Here is a 21,427-nt window from a genome sequence, read left to right as displayed (position 1 = left end):
ACAAGTATGAGGTAATTATCGAGATATCCTGAACAGTTGTCAGCAGTAAACTTTAAGGGGTTTGTTGCCCCTCGTACCGTCAAATTAGAACACAGAAATACACTTCTTTTGTTTCACGTACAACAAGATATAATAGAATGAAGGAAATCGGTCAGGTATGTATAGGTCACTTTCTTCGTAAAACGTGCGGAGTATGAATATACCTTTTGATGTTCTAACTATAGAGCCAGAACTTCCAGTTTCTATCCTCTTTTCATCAGTTATACAGCCCTGCAAATTTTTTCACAGAATCTGTTACTTGAATGAGTTACTGCATTTCCGGCGTATTTTGGTGCGTTGAATATAAAGACGTCGCCCGTATTTTCGATTACGTCAGGATTTCGAGCTATCTCGATAGAAAAATGAAATTTTTTACGAATATTGCACTTTTTGTCTCTTATTATTATTACCTATGGAATGACTTACTATTTTTTTTTCTTCATTCATGACGCCTACAAATAACCAGACGATCAAAGGACTCGTAATCTAACTGTAAGACTCGTATGTATTCTGTTATTTTAACATCGTCCGTGATTAAGGTTCATCGCCGTTGTTACCATTGATTCTGATGTGAATTCAGCACGTACTCCGCGAAGGGGAAATCTTAATTTCGGTAGGTGAAAAGCAATTGGTGATAATATGGGGGAAATGTGATGGAGGGAAAGAAACGTAATAGATTCCTATAAGTTCATACGGAGTTGGTACTGTTTGGAAAAATAGTGTTGAATGCGGAAGTTGATTGAAACAAATTTTGTAATAATGAAAATTTTGTAAAACAGAGACCTCGAAGCGCAAATGCAGCTTACATTCTTATCGACAACATAATTCAATCTTATCAAAGGCTTCGGAATGGAATCATAAAAGTCAAGAGAAAATCATTTTCACTTTTCCGTAGGTATAATTATTTCTGCAATACATTTTCTTTCTCATCGAGTGACCAGTGAAATGGAAAACCCACCCTGAGGATGTATGGATAAATTTGGAAATATATAGAATCATTTTTTTTTTTGCATTTATATGCAGCAGCTGATAAAATGGAGGACGAAAGGAATAAAATTAATTCTGTAGATAATTTAGTTTCAAATATACATTTATTCATATCATATGCAATTGTAACTTAAAATACAGATTACTTCAAATTATATTTCGCAGACATTCCGTTTAATTCATTCGTTTCGTTCATACAGATTCCATGAAACATTACATTACGCATGCAGTAAAACCGAAATAGCAAATGACAAGAATTAATTTATGCAATGGTAATAATTGAGTCCAGCAAGAGAATGATTGTCAATTGGTAAAAGAGATGACGCGAAGTTTTCAGGATGCTCGACAGTTGATATTTTCGCGATGTCTATGGTAGACGTTGGTTTTATCGTACAAGTTTCACCTTTGTCCAATTTAACTGAATTTCGTCAGAGGTTCAACTAAAGACTGGCAGGAGTTCATCAGAAAATAGTAGTATATGAATGACAGAAATCAGGCATCAGTTTATATTCACCTATTAAATTCCAATCTGACAAAGAGAAAGGACAGAAAAACAAGAATAAATTGTACGGAGACTAAAAAGAAGGCTTTTCGCAGCGTTTATTATTGCCTACTTAGAATTTATGTACAAAAACGATTGATGTAACAACGCTGGATAAAAAAATTCTAACACTAGCAGAACGAGGATATCTGAGACCGAAACTTTCCCAAAAGTCCCAGTGCTACGCATGCTCATCACAGCAGAGGTGAATAGCATATCTGAACAATTATTATCAGTAGTAGAGTCATTTCTAAAAATTGCAGAAACAAGCGATATAACTCAAGTAACCGCGTTTTAAATTAATTTCGCGATCAACATTTTTAAAAATAAAAAGATTAAACCGTATTTTTAAACGCTGTAGTCACTTCTATTACACGACACTTGTAGAACAGTTTACATCTGATCGAGATTTGCCTTAACTACATTTAATATTAGTTCAAAAGTATAAACTTTTTCTTACACATAGTGATTCGTATGTACAGACTTATGTACCTCGGCGCCATTTTTCTCCATTGCTGAACTTGGTCATTTCACGACCACTGACTCCACAAGTTCCAATGCCTACCCTACCATTGACATTTTCCGGTGTCGCAAATATACTCTTCTTCACAACCCCCTTCTTACTGGACTGTAAAATAAAACCAAAGAGTTCGAAGAAATGATTAATTTGCATCTTAAGAAAAATTACTATTCTTCTCCAATAATGCAAGGTACGTATATATGTTTAGAAATTCAATAATATAGAAGTAAGCATTTACAGTGAGAAAATAAATGCTGAAGTGTAGAGTATTGACATCCGTTGGTGACGTTAGTTGTGCCTGCTTAATTATTACTGAAGTTGTACCTCGATTGTTCGGGAATTACGAGACTGCGCGGTTCATAGACAAGCGGAGAAGCACGAACGATTCGAAACACGTTTGCTATGCAATTTTCAAGGGGCAACTCTGAAATTTGTAGCAATTTTCAAGAAGACACGGGCGATAGAGAAATACTTTTCATTCATATCTGTTGTGACTTAGTGTGGCGATTATTATCCGATATTTAGAATCATCACAAGTAGATCACAGAGGTCTTTACAACTATTCACATATTTTCGTTACCACGTCGTCTCGATCACGATTCCGGGGTCATCTTTTAATTGAACAAATCGGTGTTATGTGTGAATATTCGTGATAGTTACGCGTAACGTAGAACTTTGTTTTCTAATTCTAAAAGATAGTAAAAATGTGTAAGTTGTAAAAATTAGATGTTAAAAAATACAAAAATTTCAAACTTTTCAATATCATGGGTATAAGGGTCGATGGCCACACTTATCAAGAATATTCATGTAAGACCCCGACTTTTTAACGATAAGATGAAAGCAATCTTATTCAAGGTGACATGGCTAGTGAAAATATGAGAATGTTTGTGACGTCGTTCGTGACTAACTTGAGATAATTGCTAAAAGTTGGAAAATAAATGCCAACAATGACAACAAACTAGGTCAAAACATATGCAAATAAAATTACCTTTCATATTAACCGTATCTTGGAATTTACCTGAAATTACGGGGCTGAAGTTAGTAACGATACCCCATCGAAAGTTTGAAACAAAAATTACTATTTTGGACATTTAGAATAAGTGAATAAGTTGAATTTACAAAACTGAATTTTTTGATGTTATATTAACGGTGTACTAAATTTCAGGTAATCCTAAAGTTGTCAACTAACGACTATTTCTGAAAATGCATCAATGCAATAACGTTACAAACTTCAGCGTGATGAAATTTCATAGTTGAAGGTATGTACACGTTCTCTTATGGAGGTGTCCTGGTCGATTTTGACGATGACGTATATATCTCCAGATATTAAAGTCCACGTATCTCAAACGCGAAAAAGGGCTTAACAGCCCTATTCTATACGCAATTGTGAATAAAAGCACTCCAATCCGTTTTCCTTAGACGCAAAAATAAAGAAATGGCATGGCTTCTACAAAATCGTAATAGTAAATTCTTAGGTTTCTTTGGTTCTACGTCGAATGAAAATGTATTGGAATGTTTTTGTTTCGAATTGCGTGTAAACTTGGGCTGTTAAGCCCTGTTTTGCGTCTAAGATACGTGGACTTCGATACTTGGGAGATATATACGACAACGTCGAAAGCGATTAGGAAATCTCCTTATCTTAAAAAAGATTTTTAAAACACTCTTGATGACAAATAGCTGAAGTAAGTACGTAATTGAACGTGGGCGAGAAGCTCGAGGAGGTACAAATTGAAAGTAACCACGTATAATAAACGAACAGTTCGGCTGGTTTGTTTACCTTTTGGGGCGTGCGGAGTGAAGCACGGGCGGTTGTCGACACTTTGCATCGCATTGAAACGCGCTCGTGCACACGGAACGAGAAAAAAAGTGTATGTAAGTAAACAAAGGTTCGCCTCGTGAAATTGAGCCCGGAAGGGATAAATTCTGCGCCCGCGTTTAATCGAGGTTCAATTGTAAGTAGTTAATATCAACTTTAACCGTATTGAATATTGTAGTATATTATATGGTACGAAGTTTAATAATTTGTATGTCCGGAAATATTGAAATACGCTACGTGTGCGAAAGCAGACTGACGATATTTCTTCACAAGCAATAATTTCTGTGAAGATAAGCGTAGCGGTGCTTTTCACGTCGCGTGGCAGCAAATTGTGTGTGAAAATTAATTTTTACATGTCTAGAGAGAATACAGCGATAATGCAAAACTGATACACGAAAAAGATTTCATACATATCCGTAGTGTGATTAGTGGTGACAATACAATTGGGCTTGAATTCCAGCACTAGTCAGGCTGGCCACAAATTTTTGAGAAAAAAATTCCATGATATTTCCACGTTTTCTAAGATCTAATACCCAGTTTTCCCTGACATTTTTCCACTTCTAGTAAGTTACTAGAACCTAAATCGTGCAGGTTATTAACTCTGTATTCAGTTCGGATTCAATTCGAATTGGAGAAAAATATAATGTACAAAAATGTCAATTTAAGCCAAGTTTTTTTCTCGACGTAAAAAAGTAAATTTGTCACTTCAAACAATCATTTCTAATACCTATGATAGAAAACTGATATTTTCAGGTTTTTCCATGATTAAAATAAAAATTCCCTGATATTTTCAGGTTTTTCAGATTTTCCAGGTGTGTGGCCACCCTGACAGTAGCACAAATACGAATGTAATGAGGGTCTATAAAAGTGTTTGACAACTTGTCAATACAATAACAATTAATGTCTGAACAGTGGTTGCAGGAATCAAATGAAACAGAAAGAATGCATTCCCTGGTGCGCAAACTTTTTGTTTCATTGGTAATTAAAGAGACTGATTGGTCGAAAATCGATACTATTTAGGTAATTTCATTAGGCAATACACACGTATTCAATTTATATCAAATTTTAATGTTCACAATGGTACGAAGATCTCTTAAAAAATCGTAAAATTAAAAATGCTTGAATTACGAGGAGAGGCAGTTACAGATGTCGATGCTTCACTTCGACTCGCTACACAATATTTGAAAATCGGGGAGATCCGTTCGATTGCAATCTACGATGGCCAATTTTGTGTAGAAGACTATTTTGTACAAAGTCACTAAAACTGAATTTTTTTGTAGTAGTCAATTCAATATTGCCATTTCTTGATCACGATAAATATTTATTATTTTTGTATTGTAGGATTTTTTTTATAATTCCAGTATTTTCCATTTTGGTATTTTTAAAGATATCTGTGTAGCAATATACATACAGTTATTTGATACATACTCGACACAACTATATTGTGATAAAATTAACAAAAGTCTGAATTTTTAACCAACAAATCTACTTACTTGAACAACATAGTTATAGCATATTCATTATTCGTACCTTAGTTGTGAAAGCCAGCCACTTGTTTTTCTCCGATTCACGCTCCTCCTCAAGCTCCTTGAACCTTTGAAGCTTCTTTTGCTTTTTCTTCTTCAAATACTCGCGTTGCTTGTTAGGATCTGAACCAGCGATCGCTGCTGCTTGCATCTTCCTGCAAAATAAAAAACCTATCATCCACGTAGACATTTACTAAAAAGAAGAGATACTTATTAGGATGCTCTAAATACGTATATTCATATTGATTTTAATTGAATAGCGAACAAGAGCATTTGATTCTTTTTGCACATTTGGGGCAGAGTTCATTTTTAAAAACCAAATATAACAGAACAATCCCTGAACTAGAAATGAGTCCAGTTGAAATGCTGTCTCCACCGGTTGTCACTATTCCCACATTTTTTTTCCAAGATCACGTATTGATTGAAAAAGGAAATCGAAGATGGTGGGAGTCAGCAGGATATTGAATCGGGCAGGAACTTATTCAGCAATTTTTAACATACTCATTGAACCAAGTTATAAAACAATCCCATGTATTAACTGCATTTTTCACTCATGCTAGCATTAATTGTGCATGTTTCAAATAAATCTTGATTGAGTTTCAAAACTGATCTTTGTATGAGAATTTTATACTTCGGTCTTAACTTCTGCAAATAAACACTATTACTGCAGTGATTAATATAATAGTTATTAGCATGTAATTCCAATTCATGTAAGGTAACATTTTGTTGCCTCTTTGGGTAAACAATCAAACATACTCATATTGCTCTGATATTTAATAAGTATTTTTTTATAGCATCCTAATAAGATTCCCTGCTTAGTTTATTATAGAGTAATCATAATTCAACTATTATAATAAGTCTATAGCTTTGATAACAATAATTTCAATATAGGTGAAATATTCGTTAGATTATGCTTGGACTGGTAATCAAGATGAACTAACAGAAAAATTGCACATATCAATTATGAGAGATTAAAACCAAACATTTACCAAGTTTTCAAATCGTGATAGACCGATCGTAACTATGTACAATAATCAGTAATAAAGGGCTATAGTCTTGAATAATTTTACCTTCTTCTGGGCTCCAGTAAAAAAGGTTAATAGCACAGCACATCAAATGACCAACAATGGGGTAATTGACATTGGGGATTGTGGATGTCCGGAGTATTGTTACAGCAATTTTTATCAGGATTCAAGAGGAATGGGATAAAAGTTGGGTATCAGTGCGTATTAGGTATCACAAATGCATTCAACAAAAGTATGTAAAATATTAGAGTAATAATATGATTATCTAACTATGAGACAACATATCCATCCGTATTGGCTTGTATTCATAACTAAGAATAAGTATTACTGGTTAAAACTTGATGGATAAATTATAAAGTTACATCTTTAGGAAACAATGCCATTTTAAATGTTTAAAAATTGTAAGATAGTAGCAGAATGTGTTACTCACTTCGACTTTTGATCTGCCCAGTCCGAAGCTGGCCTTTTAGCAACAGACTTAAGTTGGTCAAGCATAGTGACATCGGTATTTTTGTATTCATTGAAAGTAATGTTGACTGTACCATCTTCACTGATTGTGTCTATTGTTGCTTCATAATATCTGTAAAGTAATCAATTCTTTCTATAGAAATATATTTTAAGTTTCATCGGGTACGGAAAAAGATCCAGATGTCAATTGGTAATGAAGAGAATATGTCAAATAATATATTCCATGAAAAATAACATGTTTATCATTGAGTATTTTTCAAACATGTCTAACTGTAAGACGATACTTACAGTCCTCCAAAACTCAATATACAGTACTAAGTAAACAAACTTTGGATCAGTGACTTACTTGCCATCTTCGCTCCACGGAGCCATGCACTGATCCCCAATTTTCCATTTGTTTGCTAAGACAGCTAGGAGGATCGGATCCTTCGCATCCATTCCATTTGCCTGCCGTTTTTCTTGTTGCTGCGATCGTACCAGATCATGAGTCAACTCTATGACTTCCTCTAAGTCTATCTTCAGTTTCAACAATTCTTCATTGTTTGGGTCTGTGGTCAGTGCGGCTTCAACCTAAAATATTATCAAAATTCATAAATATAATTGCAGATTCAGCATAAGTATGTAGGTAAGGAGCGAGATTGTAAGAAAGAACGGTTTTGTAATCCGTTTGTAATCTACGAGGTCAATAACGAAGGAAAAACCGATTATTATCTGAATATTTTCAGGTTATAAACATATCGTTGGCCTATTTCTTGGGGTTAACTCAGCGTATTCGGAATAAGAAGTAAGGTTAGAAACAGTGATGATTTTATATACATAGATATTAGCCATGAGAATAGAAACTAACCTGTTGCAGTTGAAGCTTATAATTCTGTAAATCATCCATGATGAAGTACAGCGTTTTAACAAATCACCAATTAAACGATCCAACTGTTGTTAAACCTTTCTAGTCCACGATACAGATAAAAGACATAACTTGTTAGTTACAAGATGGCTGGAGAACCATATTCCAGTTCTATTTGCATTTAAGTCTGATAGCGTGAACAGCGGAACGAGCTGGAATTGAAACAAAATGGACGAATCATGTCACGTGATCGTTGCGCATGCGCAATATCAATCAGATGCCTTCGATTACATTTCAGATGCATTTCAGTGTGTTGGATGAATTGCGTACAGCGTAATTGCGATTTGAGGTATTTGAAGTTAACGGCGGGTTCATACCTATACTTGTATGAGTCCATTGATAAAGCTGGTTAGGAAGAAGTAGGAAGGGTCGATGTGAGCTTATGACGTCATCAGCAGCCACTAATGGCGGTATATTTGAATTTCCACTTGATAAATTAGAACGTACACGGACCCCGTTGACTCTTTTTGAGATTTGCAGAAATTTACGTACGAAAATGCTGATATTTGGGAAAAAATTGCCACCCTCTAACTTGAAAATTCGTAAGGGTGCCGATATCCATGCCGATATGATGTTTTTTTTTTTTAATATTAGCTGAACTTGCAAAATTAAAAAAAATTATCAACAAAAATAAAAAATGCATGACATCGGCTTGTGATAATCTGTACCATTTTTTTTTTACCCATACATCGCCGTTCTCGCGGCTTATTTCTGAGATTCGCAAATTTTAGGCGAATTATTATCTTAATAATAAATTAATAATTACCAAAGAAAAGTTTATTCTCGGTGGAGGAAGGTCAAACATTAAAATCTACGTGTTTAGGAATTCATTATCCGTAAAATACGTTTACTCTTATAAATCTGTCGGTTAAAAAAAAAAAAATTATTTTTCGCACGCCAAAATATAATGTCTCTACACAGAAACTTCTTTTATTCGAGGGTATTAATTTAACTAATGAGCTTGTAAAAAAAAAATGAATTGTTGTAAGATGATAAAATTTTCGACAAAATCGCAAAAAGTATCGTGAGTATTATTAAACCACTGTGTAAATTTAAAAAAAATGAAGGAAACGTGTTGAAGTATTGCAACTTTTAACATACTGCATGTATAGGAGGAGCTTGCAGGAGATTAGCTTCGCCGACTGCGGCACGAGTTTCGAATTACATTTACTCGCAAACGAATGGCCTAAAATCCATGAAACTTGACGTACAACTTGCTCTTTCTTATAAATCTGATTAGCTAAAACCAGTTATTTATGGGAAGCCGATTTTCGGGGTGGCCGGATAAAAATTTTCCGAGGCCCCTAACACATAAGGATTATCGTAGTATCCAACTTGTTTGCAAGTGGCATGCAAGTAATATAAAACATGAAAAAAAGATAGACTGAACGTTGATTAGAGGTGCACGATCATTATGGTTAGCCTGCAGGTTTCAGTCACAGCACCAGGTGCGAGGATCTAAAGAGCAGATTCGATATTTCTCAAATATTCAGGTATCTTACAGAAATATCGACCATCGCAAAGATACAGCCACGAAAATATCAGTATTGTATATTTTGCAAACCTTATTCGACTGTATGTGAGAAAACAACCAGAGAGTAAAGAATTATCAACTGAAACAGAGAGGAGGTAATACGATTGATACATATAATTTAACACACGCGAAAATTTTTTCCTAACGACGTAAAATTTTAATTGAAGGATACTGTGATGTCAGAAAAATACTGCTATCCTTTGCCTACACTGATGAGCAAAGAAATCATGTTCCGAATGATGTACAACAATAGCGCGAACCACAGTATTACTGCACATATAGCGGATCAGAGTCAGAGTGATGCGGAATAATCGTGCCAGGTTTAAATTCTGCCTAACGCTTCGTCATGTCTTGCACGATCCACGTATACGAGCGTGTTTTTCAATTTTATTTATTATGACTTGGATTGCCACCAGCTGCACGCGTTTTGATCTACGCATTCCTAAGTGCAGACCAACCAGCCAGATTCTTCATTCGTTCAGGGTATGCAATATAAAATGTTCCGTGAAATCGCTATCGTCAACTTATTTACTTAGGTTTAATTACATGCGTTTAATAAATACCTACCTTCAATATTTACCTACCTACATGAATGTAATGTACAACGCATAGCATATCCTTTCAACACTAGTAAATATAAGTAAATATGTAGGAATTGCTTCCTACTCCGATGTTATGAAGTATTACTCTGAAAGTATGATGCAAATACGATGTGTACGTGTATAGGAGTTTACATACGATATATATATTGTATATATATATGTGTATAATATGTATATATATAATAGTGTATTTCACATTCAAATATGTACCTTTGAAACATTATAGTTATTAATATTTAGGAGATGTACACGTATATTCATGTAGAGGTGTTTTTGATATAGGTACATTTGACTCAATGCCTAGTAGCCGAAGTCACTGGATTCTACAATCAATCATCTGTATAATTTGTATACAATTATGTGTAAATTATGGAATATTCTGAATTTATAAATGTCTCTCGACAAAAATAATGTGCATAAAAATATTCGTGTAACTGTTATACTTGACAGAACGTTCAAAATATTCATGATTTTCAATTTTCAGAAGTACAAGATAACGCTGTATAAGCAATATATAATAGCAGAATATTTCTTTCTTCAAGAATGTACCGAGTATGGAACACCAGAAGCCGGCACATCTATGAGAGAGTGAAATATTTGTACCTACTATATGCGTGAAAACGAAGGCTTGAATTTTGTGGAATCTGTTGTATAATCCAAATACTTCTCTAGTGAATTTTTTTCTTAAAATTTAACATCTTAGACGCTATGATATGTATTTGATTTGTTCAACTTAATATAGTATAAGTATAATATTTACTTTCATATAATATCTCAATAGGCCTACACAAGAATAATGAAATAAATATACTATAACGTCAATTAACAATAATTTTTCATAATTTTTATGCTACACAACTGTAGCAGTATAATGTATAATAGTAGTATACGCTTCAATAAAATATATCAATATTATGCAAATATGGAGTTCAATATACGGAGTATTAATATAATGATGCATCGAAGACAAAAATATACTTTCAATTGAATATCTTTTAATAATATATAGTATATCATTTAAACTTCTAATGCTTTAGGCATTTTCGTGATATGTTTAACCTCACTTATAGACGACATAGGAAACATCGAGATTTTGACATCGTATTAAACTGTCAACGGTCGCTCGAGAATCACGCAGACTTTTTACACTCGGTAAATCAAATCATTCGAGTAGCTATTCGGTATTTTTTTCCATCTATACCTACCATCAAACTATTTTTTCAGTAAGAGAACGACACGCATCAATCATAATATCTGCGTGAGCACGAGCGTACATCTTTAGTCATAATGCCATATAAATTTATTCTAAACTTTGACAAGTATTATTTTTGCACGTAATAACGGACTACAAGAAGTCTGAGGTCACAATAATTCAAAATTAGCTTTGCATATCTCCCTACGCGGTTTGAATTTTTAACATCTGTAGAAGGGGCTCGGCAAATGAACTTTATACTCATTTGAAACGTGTAATGTTTCCAACCATTTCGGCAAGTGAACTAAATTAATACTCAAAATTCAACGTGAAAATTATTTGTATAAGCTTGCAATTTTATTTCGGCATGCCCTAATTCCACAACGTTAGCAAGCGTGTAATTTTTTAGAGTCTTTGAAAATTGTGCAAGATTTAGGTCTTTCAAGACTGTGCCTGATTTGAAGTTTGCATTCATGTTTGTTTAGATCTTGCTACTCAACGCAACACGTTTGCAGAGATCTATTTCTTTCCTTTCTCCACATGGTAAGACATGATTCCAATTTTAAAAGTCAGATATAGACTTTCTCTCTTTCGTTCTCTTTCTCTCTGTCAACAAAAAGAATAAAATTTGAAAATCAATATAATGAAATGGCCATGCCCATTTTGACGTCGCTATTGATATATAATTGTATACATAAGTCATATGTGTGTATTCATATGATATGTATATATGTATCCATATACATCCATATCACTCAAACTTCCATTAATTGATTGTGCATATGTATTATGTATGTATACAATCGATTAATGGTTACATATTATATATATATATAGATATGTATACCATCGGTATAGTTATATATACGTTTTACTTATTTCATTCCGATAGCGTGACAATATTGACGCGATGACGCAACGGTTAATGTTAATATTACTTATAATAAATATATTATATAAGCAGCCTAGCCAGTAAACGAGATCTTTGATTTCATATAATTACACGAGAACAAGACGTTTACAGTTACATCAGATAAATTTTCATCTCATTTTGTTTCGTAATTTGATTTTCGATTGAAATATTACACTTATGCGTGTGGGCTATATACTTAAACATTAAAATACGAATGACATTACAATTGCATCTTATATATGATTAAATATAGTAAGTAGTTAATTGGTAATAGGTTAAATACCTACTGATATGTATAATATTTTTCAGTCATTACAATTACGAAAGATATGTATGTATTTTTCACGAGTCGTCATTTCTCTCCGGGCATAAAACTCTTCTGGTTCGCCGCGAGTGTACAATCTGATCTTCAGAGCGGCGTTTGCCCAATCGTCATGGCCATATACGAAACGAAACAATCTGTAGTTGGTAAAACTGTACGTGGTCAATTCAGGGTAAAGAAATCGGAATTTAGAAATCCAAAGTAGCCAATTTACAAGCTCACGCGAGGGATTCAATTTTGCACTCTTATACTGGTAGGGAGAAACTTAAAACATAGGGACTGTTTTTTCTAGGTTAGTGTCTACGCGGTAGGGTAATCTTAAATTATAGATTTTGTATGTATATCTGATTTCGCCGGCTTTTGAAAACTCGGGGGATTTAAGCAGCCGGTGCCCTTTTGAAGATGCGATTCCCTTGACCAGTAATTCGTTTTTCTCCTGAAGTGTACTGGACAATGGACTTCACCTGGTCACTGGCCACTGGTCCGATGCAGACTAGGGGGTCCTTGAAGTATGAACAGACCTAGACGCAGAGGTTGTAATTAGTTAATTTACTGCCAAGGTATATCGAGATGAGACCGTGAAATTTTGCAGACTGATTGTGAGTGACTGACTGCCGATGGATAAGAAAACCGAACTCTGTTGGTCAACGATAATGTACCGCGGTGATATTTTTGTCCTGAAGACAAGGGAGCCAACCTACATGAAACGAAGCATGAAATGTCAAACCCTCCCGCGTCGAGTGGTGAATTGTAATTACGCTGTTACGTGACTCATAACAGTCATCAGACACCAGTCAGTAATTAACGATAAAATAGTTTGCTAAGCCTTTTCAAATCGCTGCAACATCTATTTGACATCTACTTGATCGAAATAAATTCATAACACCTACATAACCTCCATAAGTCGCATTTTACAATTGAAACTTCTGCTAGGTGGTCAGCCTGCATGAAACACCACCAATCGTAAGCTCGCGCATGCGCAGCTGGGAGCCTAGTTTGCTAAGTTTCACAGTTTCCTTTCGGTAAGGTGTGAAAATATTGGCCAAATCAGATGATAAATCAGATCTGATCATGAAACCTAATGTTCATTGGTTCTCCAACTCGCTTAATTCGAACATAACATTGTGATTCTAGAATTCTAAATGCCACAACATAAGAAGACGTACAGTTCGTATATTCGGTTTCGGCGCATCCCATGTCACGGAAAGTGACGTCATATCTGAAATCTATTCGAAACTAAAAATATTGGGTTTGTTTACAGTGTATCAAGAGTCAATATGCACTGCCCAATATTTTTATCTAGATGTTGATAACTCAAAATTACCCAAGAATCCTAGCAAAGGCTGCAACTAAACCGAATAGAGTATCTGTTCCATAATTCAAACAAATTTTGGAATTTCCTTGAAATTTATTGTATACAAATTTTCGCCAACTATGAATTGAATGTAACAGCAAAGTCCCAGATTCAATTCAGCGAATCCAATATAGCAGATTGAAATTCAAAGAGTGATGTATGAAAGTCCAACCAATGTTTATTTGATTTATTCATGAAATTTGTATCAGGCTATTTAGGAATTTGGACTTCTGATATTATTTCTAAACTTGAAAAACCTATGGATATCAAGTTCCATGATGATTGGAAGACTATCAATTAAGAGTAAGACCATATGCGTCATCACCGTTTCCCGTAGGTACCATACAAAGGTTAATCCGCGGAAGTGCAGAAAAACTTTTTTCTTACTCCGTTAACAGTAAACTGTAATTTACATCGTAAAGCAGGGAATTTCGCTTTGATGAAGCAGACCTTCCGCGTAACTTCTTTCGGACTTCCTAACGCAGAAGGTATATACATGTATATATATATATACATATGCCCGCTATGGGGATGGGCACGTGCACCGTTTCGCAATATCGCACAAATTGGATTAACGTCCCTCGAGGTAGCTTCATGCGTTTTTGTTCCCTCGGCTAAAGGTCAGGGATCGAGGAAGCGTATAAACCTGACGTAACTCGCTGCTACCCAGAAACTAACTCCTGTAAATCTCGACAAGGTAATGTTTAGAAGACATAAATACAAATTAAGTAAACAAGCTGCACTATCAGGTGACAAGAAATCGCACTCTAATTTTATAAGTACATAATTATTATCAACAGCGAGGGTTGCGCTTATGAATTACGATTTTCATGCGTGTTTATCGTTGGATTTTATCGCGTTAAATTGAGACTGCCGCCCTACGCTGGACGCTGGTGAAATTATAATACCTATGAGAGTTCAAAAAATTCTCATTTCCCCGATTGCGTCTTGTGTGGTACATGAAATTCAGTGTTTTCGTGCTGTGGAATATCCGAAGATCCTGGCGAAAGAGCGTACTACGCTATCATCTGGAGCACATATTGCACACCTATATGTAAGTCCGCTGCGGTGTTGCGTGAGGAAAATGAGAATATTCAAATGTAAGTGAAATTTCTCCATCGTGTATATTAATAAAGCTATATTTATACCTATAACAAAACTTCACTATTTCGTGATTTACAGTGTGCGTATTTTTCCTTATCTCCAAATGACTTGAAATTTAAGAATCACAATTTTTTGTGATGGTTAATTCCGAATTTGAACTCATCATTTCAGTGTTCACAATGGTGAATCTAATATCGCGGTCGAAAATCTGAAAATTGTTTGGATTTCAGGAGGGAGGGGTGGGGGTGAGAACGCTAAATATTACATGTCAAATCTCGAAATTCAAATATTTAAAATAGTGGATCCAAAAAGTCACCCAACTGTTTTTTCGAATTTTGACTTCAGATTTGTAGTCAGTCACCTCATAAATACCTCAGAGTATTAAGTCCCAACCAAATCAATTAGCCTTCTATATTTTCACCGGCCACTCGGAATTCTCAAATTTTGAGTTTAGATTCCTAAATAACAACTAAAAAAACTCATGAATAACCAATTTTGAGTCAATTACTGATAAGGAAAAATGTATGTCCCGAATGGGTGAACAACCAGCGTTGCCTGAAGACTGTTAAAGATGGTTACCCTAATGGGATTTTGTATGTCTTATGGGATTGGGTGTTGAATGGCTCCCGCCGATCCTTATTCTTAAGCTATCGCCTCACCCAGGCCCACTCACAGAGTACTGATCACGAAAATTTATCGAGGGTGGAATGATCTTTAAATTCTTCCATGAACGTACCGTACTAAATTGTGTCAGCCATAGACTTATAGAGATAGACTGCGCGGTCTGTGCACCGAATTGAAGCTGTAATTAAAAAGAGAGCGCAGCAGCCGAAGCCGGATCTCTCACTTTAATCGGTAACTTGGTGAAGGACCGCCTGACGGCTATTCGCCATTTTTTCGATCGTGCAACAGAGAGATCTGGCTGCAACTGTTGCTTTCTCTTTCGAATTACGGCTTCAGCTCGGTTCACGGACCGCGCAGTCTATGCCTATAAGTCTGTGACGATAGATTCGTAAGTATATGTGCGCTTGAAAAATTAATTTATACTTGAGTACATCCTCATTTTTCAACTATAACACTGCCACGGACTTACTATCCGCGAGTTTATAGTGCTTAATCATAAAATAATATGTTACACATAAATTCACTCAAAAAATTTACCTTTCTCGGGGCCTGTCTATGACGCCTTTGCAGCTGGCAACAGAGTCCACGACTAATGTCACATTCCCCGGACATGTTGCATTCTTCGCCTGAAATATAAAAGATTCCAATCGTATTACCGTACGTGAAGAAAAAGAAGAAACAAATAATTTCAGAGTAGTTCAACCACTGACTGTATTGCTTGTTTGAGGTAACCGGAGGTTGACAAGAACGAGTTTCACCAGCCACTTCGGCGCACATCAGCCCGGTTTCGCAATCGTTGTCTCTTCGGCATAACTCGCCCTGTTTTAGTCCATAGGCGAACAGGCAAGATCCGATAACTGAACAGTAAAACACTACGTTACTGGATTCTTGATATCAAAATCTTCTGGTTGTCGGTGTTAGTAGTCGATGAAAATTCTCTTTATTTGTTTCGAGTATCCCGATCGTCAAACATCATGAATAAAATAATAGATATGATTTTTGAAGTAGAACGCGGTGGTATGAAGGAGTCAAATTATGACGTGACTTTTTTCGAGGTCTTTTCAAAATTGTAGAAACGTTCCAAATGTACATTCCGGACACAATTTCAAGCTTCGAGATTACAAGTGACGTAAAAAGATGATTTTCGACTGTCACCCTTACCTCCGTCCACGTCGACGCACACAGATCCTGGGCAACAGTGTTCATTGGCCGTACACCGTTTCCCGTAACAGGGTTCTTCCAGCTCGTCCTCGACCAAATCTCCGTATACGTCAACGCCTCCGAGTCTCTGTGTGACGTAGCAAGCGATTTGTACGTAGGTACAGTAAAGTTCATTAATGCCTTGGGCTTCCGGTTAACTTGTTTGCGGTCCGAAACAGGTGTGAGTTCGATTCTATTAGAATTATGTGACAACCATTGGCGATGCAGCTGATGCTGACGTGAGAAAATAGGATCCATTGTCACATAATTCATATAGAATCGAACTCGCATTTTATTTTGGACCGAAAACAAGGTAGCCGAAAAGGAAAGGCATTAATGAACATTACTGTATATTGTACATTACAGGCGGCATCGTATACATGCGAAATTACTTTGCAGCGTTATAATCGACACGTTGAATAAGAGTTCATCTTAAATGTGAAGTTAACCACGTTATTGTGGCACAGTCAATTAACTTATGGTTTATAGTCAACTGTACCGGTGAAGCTTTCCTTCCTGCGCATAATTACGCACAGTGTTAAGAATGCCTGTGTCGGAACGTCATTGTATTTCCATCGACTTTGAACCGAGTGTGCTCAGTAAAAAAATACAACCCTGTAATTTACTCCGTGTGGAGGTGAAATAATAAATAAATAAATAAACGAGTAAACGGGCATATTAAATTGATGGTCCTAACACGAGGATTGTGTGTATTAACAAATGGGCGGAACTCATAATGTGGCTGGTTGGCCAAAGACCGATACCTTTTATCATTTTGGTCATGAGGTTGCCGTACAGCATGTATTCATCAAATTATCAAGTTCATAGGTTATGAGAATATTTTTGAGAATTTTTGAAAATAGGAAATATTGAGATTGTAAAAAAAGCTCAGATATCGATGATTTATTTGTAATCACTTCAGTATGGTTAAAAATCTGGCAGATTCGTTGGATTTCATACTATAATGGCTCGTTTTACTTAAACGATAATTTTTTTAAATTTGACAGAAATATTGTTGAAACATTTGATTTTACTACATTGTGCTGATATTGATTACGATTAGCAAATAGCAATATTGAAGTGAGTACTTGAAGAAAATCCGTTTCCGTGATTAGGTAGATAAATAGTCTTCTAAATGATTTGTGCCATAGTAGGGTAAAATCATATGAATCTACTTATAGATATTCAACGACTTTGGAATGATTTCAAATGAAGAAACGATATCCAAGCTGATTTTTTTATAACCCCAATATTTTCTATTGTTACATATTTTTAAGAAGATCTTTGTGGCTTACAAATATGATAATTAGTTTAATAATCAATATCCGATTATCTCATAGTATACGATTAATGAAAAGCATCGATTTTTCACCAACTAGCCCCTTTGATGTTACATTTTGTCATATGCGAGAATTTTTTATCCGTAAGGACAAGTAAGTTGAAGCCCAAACATGTTCAATCCAAGAGATCAGAAATTAATGCCGCGTTTATCTGTCAGCATCAGACTTTTTTTTTTTATTCCACGGCTTAATAGAAAAGTTCCAGGAATTTTCTTACTTTTGTATTTCAGTAACTTGAAGAAAAGTGAATGCCTCATGTTTTTTTCGTTTCAATTCATTAAAAAAAGTTGAAGCAGATATACAATAACATAAATAACAAATTAACAAAAGTACTAACAATAAGTAACCTGACTCATGCTGAAGTATATGATCAAAAACAGTGAAATTCAATTGCATATAACTTTTGCAATTACCCTTTAAGGGGAATGAAAAAATGCGACCTAATAATGATTTAAAAATACTCTACTTTATGCATACACGAAAAGCAGGGATTTTTTCCCCGTGAAACTTTCCTACGACAATTAAGTGTGCTTATTATAATGTATGTAAAACACACACTTCCATTCCTAAATGAATTTTCAAGCAGGCTTGTTTGTTAACTTTATTAATCTATGATGAATATTCATCACATGTAAACAGGATTCGCATATCAATGATTGCGAGCTTGTTGACACAGTATATGTATAGCGGTATTTCTAGTTTCCCAACTAAAAGCTTAATTGTATTAAAGGGTTGAGATGTGCTACATGAAAATTATTATAGCCTGCATGATCGAGTCGGTTCAATATTGAAACCAAAACACTTGGTTCGGCAGCCTGAGGCTCTTACAATTTCCAACCAATCTGGCAGCTTCGAAGTGAACGAAAATATTTTTCTTATAATGTAAACAGCAAAAAAATTCAACACGATTCACTGGTGTCAGTGGCAGTTAAAAATCACACCTAACATGCATAACATGCCGCAAGTCGAGGTATAACAAGCGTTTTGCGCATGTACGCAGTGCGCTTAAATTAAACACGCAATACCGTAATCAACGATAAACTCAGCATAACTATAATTACGTAGATCGATTACAATAAGTATTCAAGTCCCTAAAGGCTATTTTTGAAACACGCTTGCTCTTGCGTAATTTAATATATTGGAACCAGAACTTAAAAAGTCTCTTTCTACGAGCTCGACCATTCTCAATACACATCTAACTTTAACGCGAATGGTACGTGGACCAATATTCCGTAACCCATCACATTATGTAGGTGCACATCGTATTTCGATTAGACAAATAAAATCTGGTAACGGCGCATGCCGCGCATAACAATTCAGAGGGCATAGTCGCCCAACTGAACTCTGACCGAAATACTAGAGGACATTTGCCGCTATTGATTCACCTGTCGCGAATCCCTAATCTCGCAATGGTACTGATGTCCCGAGGGTGTGCGAAAAGGTTAAATTGAACCCGTTTTACCTGCATAAAAGCGGGCTGACCGCCGCGGTGGCCTCCGTGACCCCCGTAGCCAAGATTAGCCAACATCTCCGGACTGAAACGATTAAAGAGACCGCCCCAGCCATGGACTTCTCCTATTTGCATGATAGAGCAAGCCACAAGGACCAAAGCCACACCAGTATAGGACTTCATTATCGATATTGCTCGAAGTTTCCTTAGCACTGTGCACTGGAACCAATGCATAGCAGAAAATCAATACAGACAAGGTAGGTATTATGCTAATGCAGAATGTCGGCATGAATTGTGCTTGCAGATATGCTAATGTGTGAAATGACGGTGAACATGTTCAATCTTTCCATTCGCTGGACAGAATCACAGCATTAGGCAGATTTCAGTCGTATGCAACAAGATTGATCGTCGTATTGGGAGATAAAATTAAATTAATCTATAATCGATCGAATTTCTTGATTCATTCAACGTGAAATAAACGTCCTTGATGCAAATTCAATCGTTCATGTATAATGTAATTTAATGCATACATTGAACTTATTATTCATAACCTACACAACTCTCCGTGAATGACTGGAGTAGCTTGATACAGTAATTAGAAAAGAAAAAAAAAACACCCGCTAGTTGTAAAATCTCGAAAGATTTACCGAAAGGACCTGCAGCAAGCCTGCTAACAATACGGATCCACCTAGCCAGGGTCTCAGGCCTGTAGCCGACTGGACGAATTGGCAAGCTCGGCGCAGGTATAGAGGTAAAATGCTTTATACACTAACTCAGACCTTGCGAAATCTTTCGGGCAACTGTACGTTGTCGTGAGAATGATATTGCCGGGCGTCAAATTAACATTTGCCTATCGATTACTTACTAGTTGCAATCTCGTACCAAACTGCCCGGACAATGAGACTACGTCAAGACGTAATTTATTGTAATATTGGTCCGCATGCAGGGGAAGTTGGTTACAAAATGTGACAAAGACGGAAGTTATAATAATTAAAAGAGTGTATATCAAGCTATTTCTTTGAAATTATTCATGAGAAATTGAACACAGGGTGAATTAGTTTGAATGTTAGGAATTCTGGGTACCTATTACCGATCGACATTTGTTTCGGGGTCAATGATTGAAGAGCGTCGGGGAGGTCAACCAGTCGTGAACAACGAGGCAAATATCGGTCGGTAAAATATACTCTCAGTTACCGAAATGCAAGCTAATTTTGATAAGATGTACGCTAAATTGCATAGATGCAGGTGCATTTACCCTGCGTCAAATAGCCCATGGAACATTTTCATTCACATAGGTATATCGCATAGTTTATCGCAGTCAACGATGATTTCAGGATCTTACTGTCGAGTTTTGCGATTTTCGAAAACGGTGCGTTTGCATAAATCACATACGTTTTGGAAGATACAATTCGAACTCAGAGATTACGCGGGACTGCGTAAGTACTGTTATTGTTTGTAGGAGAAAACAGGGCGAAAAAAATGCCACGAGAAAGGATGAGATATTTGATTGTTCCACCAAGTTTTGGAAAAACGGAGGATCTCATAACAAGAGAGCATCGCAGCAACTTACATTATCGGATATACAGCGCCTCCCTGAGGGTCGTTCGTTCCTGGGACTCGGGGGTTTAGCTGGGAGCTGCTTGTTCGTGGGTGGACGAAACGGACTCGGAGGTGGAAGATGACTGAACGCCAACAGCCTTTTACCTTGAATCTATACCCAACCAGCAGTTCCGAGCGCGAGCAGAGTTTACCGGGTTCTGAGCGCACGCGCTGAGGTTCCAGGCACCTGACGTTACCTCATCCGCGTTGGGGTTCGCGGTTCAATTTCCCCCAATTCCAACCCGCGTCATTCCTGGGCGCTTTTTGCAAAGCCCTCTTTCTGTCATCCCGGGCGATACACCGTCCCTTAGTCTGCTACATTTCCATTCGCACATAAAACAATTACCACAGGGCGTCTGACTGGGGT

The 21,427-nt window shown here is 36.1% G+C and overlaps 2 protein-coding genes and 1 long non-coding RNA gene across 4 annotated transcripts; 1 reads left to right on the top strand and 2 right to left on the bottom strand.

Annotated features, from left to right (window-relative positions):
* Positions 1-1,111: 1,111 nt before the first annotated feature.
* LOC107224643 (survival of motor neuron-related-splicing factor 30) lies at positions 1,112-7,955 on the bottom strand. 2 transcript variants are annotated; one of them, XM_046730556.1, is made up of 6 exons: positions 7,770-7,955; positions 7,269-7,492; positions 6,885-7,034; positions 5,434-5,584; positions 2,028-2,195; positions 1,112-1,555 (listed from the first exon to the last, which is right to left on the bottom strand). In XM_046730556.1, the coding sequence occupies exons 1-5, from the start codon at positions 7,806-7,808 to the stop codon at positions 2,052-2,054; spliced, it is 708 nt and encodes a 235-aa protein (XP_046586512.1). In that variant the 5' UTR covers positions 7,809-7,955; the 3' UTR covers positions 1,112-1,555; positions 2,028-2,051. The 2 variants fall into 2 exon arrangements, with proteins under 2 accessions (XP_046586512.1, XP_015520310.1); XM_015664824.2 differs by having other exon boundaries at positions 1,112-2,195.
* Positions 7,956-9,299: 1,344 nt separating this feature from the next.
* Positions 9,300-10,370, top strand: LOC124292750. The gene is made up of 2 exons (XR_006902657.1): positions 9,300-9,455; positions 9,528-10,370. It is a non-coding gene; the product is annotated as an uncharacterized LOC124292750 (long non-coding RNA).
* On the bottom strand, positions 10,105-21,189 carry LOC107225005 (prohormone-3). Its single transcript, XM_015665338.2, has 6 exons — positions 21,032-21,189; positions 19,474-19,680; positions 16,633-16,759; positions 16,182-16,328; positions 16,009-16,097; positions 10,105-12,910 (listed from the first exon to the last, which is right to left on the bottom strand). Exons 2-6 carry the CDS (start codon positions 19,642-19,644, stop codon positions 12,767-12,769), a joined length of 678 nt encoding a protein of 225 aa, XP_015520824.2. The 5' UTR covers positions 19,645-19,680; positions 21,032-21,189; the 3' UTR covers positions 10,105-12,766.
* Between the last annotated feature and the right edge of the window lie 238 nt (positions 21,190-21,427).

Source organism: Neodiprion lecontei, chromosome 2 (assembly GCF_021901455.1).
Source record: "Neodiprion lecontei isolate iyNeoLeco1 chromosome 2, iyNeoLeco1.1, whole genome shotgun sequence".
NCBI classification, from domain to species: domain Eukaryota; kingdom Metazoa; phylum Arthropoda; class Insecta; order Hymenoptera; family Diprionidae; genus Neodiprion; species Neodiprion lecontei.
Note: the sequence above shows the minus strand (reverse complement) of the source record. Positions and strands in the feature narration are given on the sequence as shown.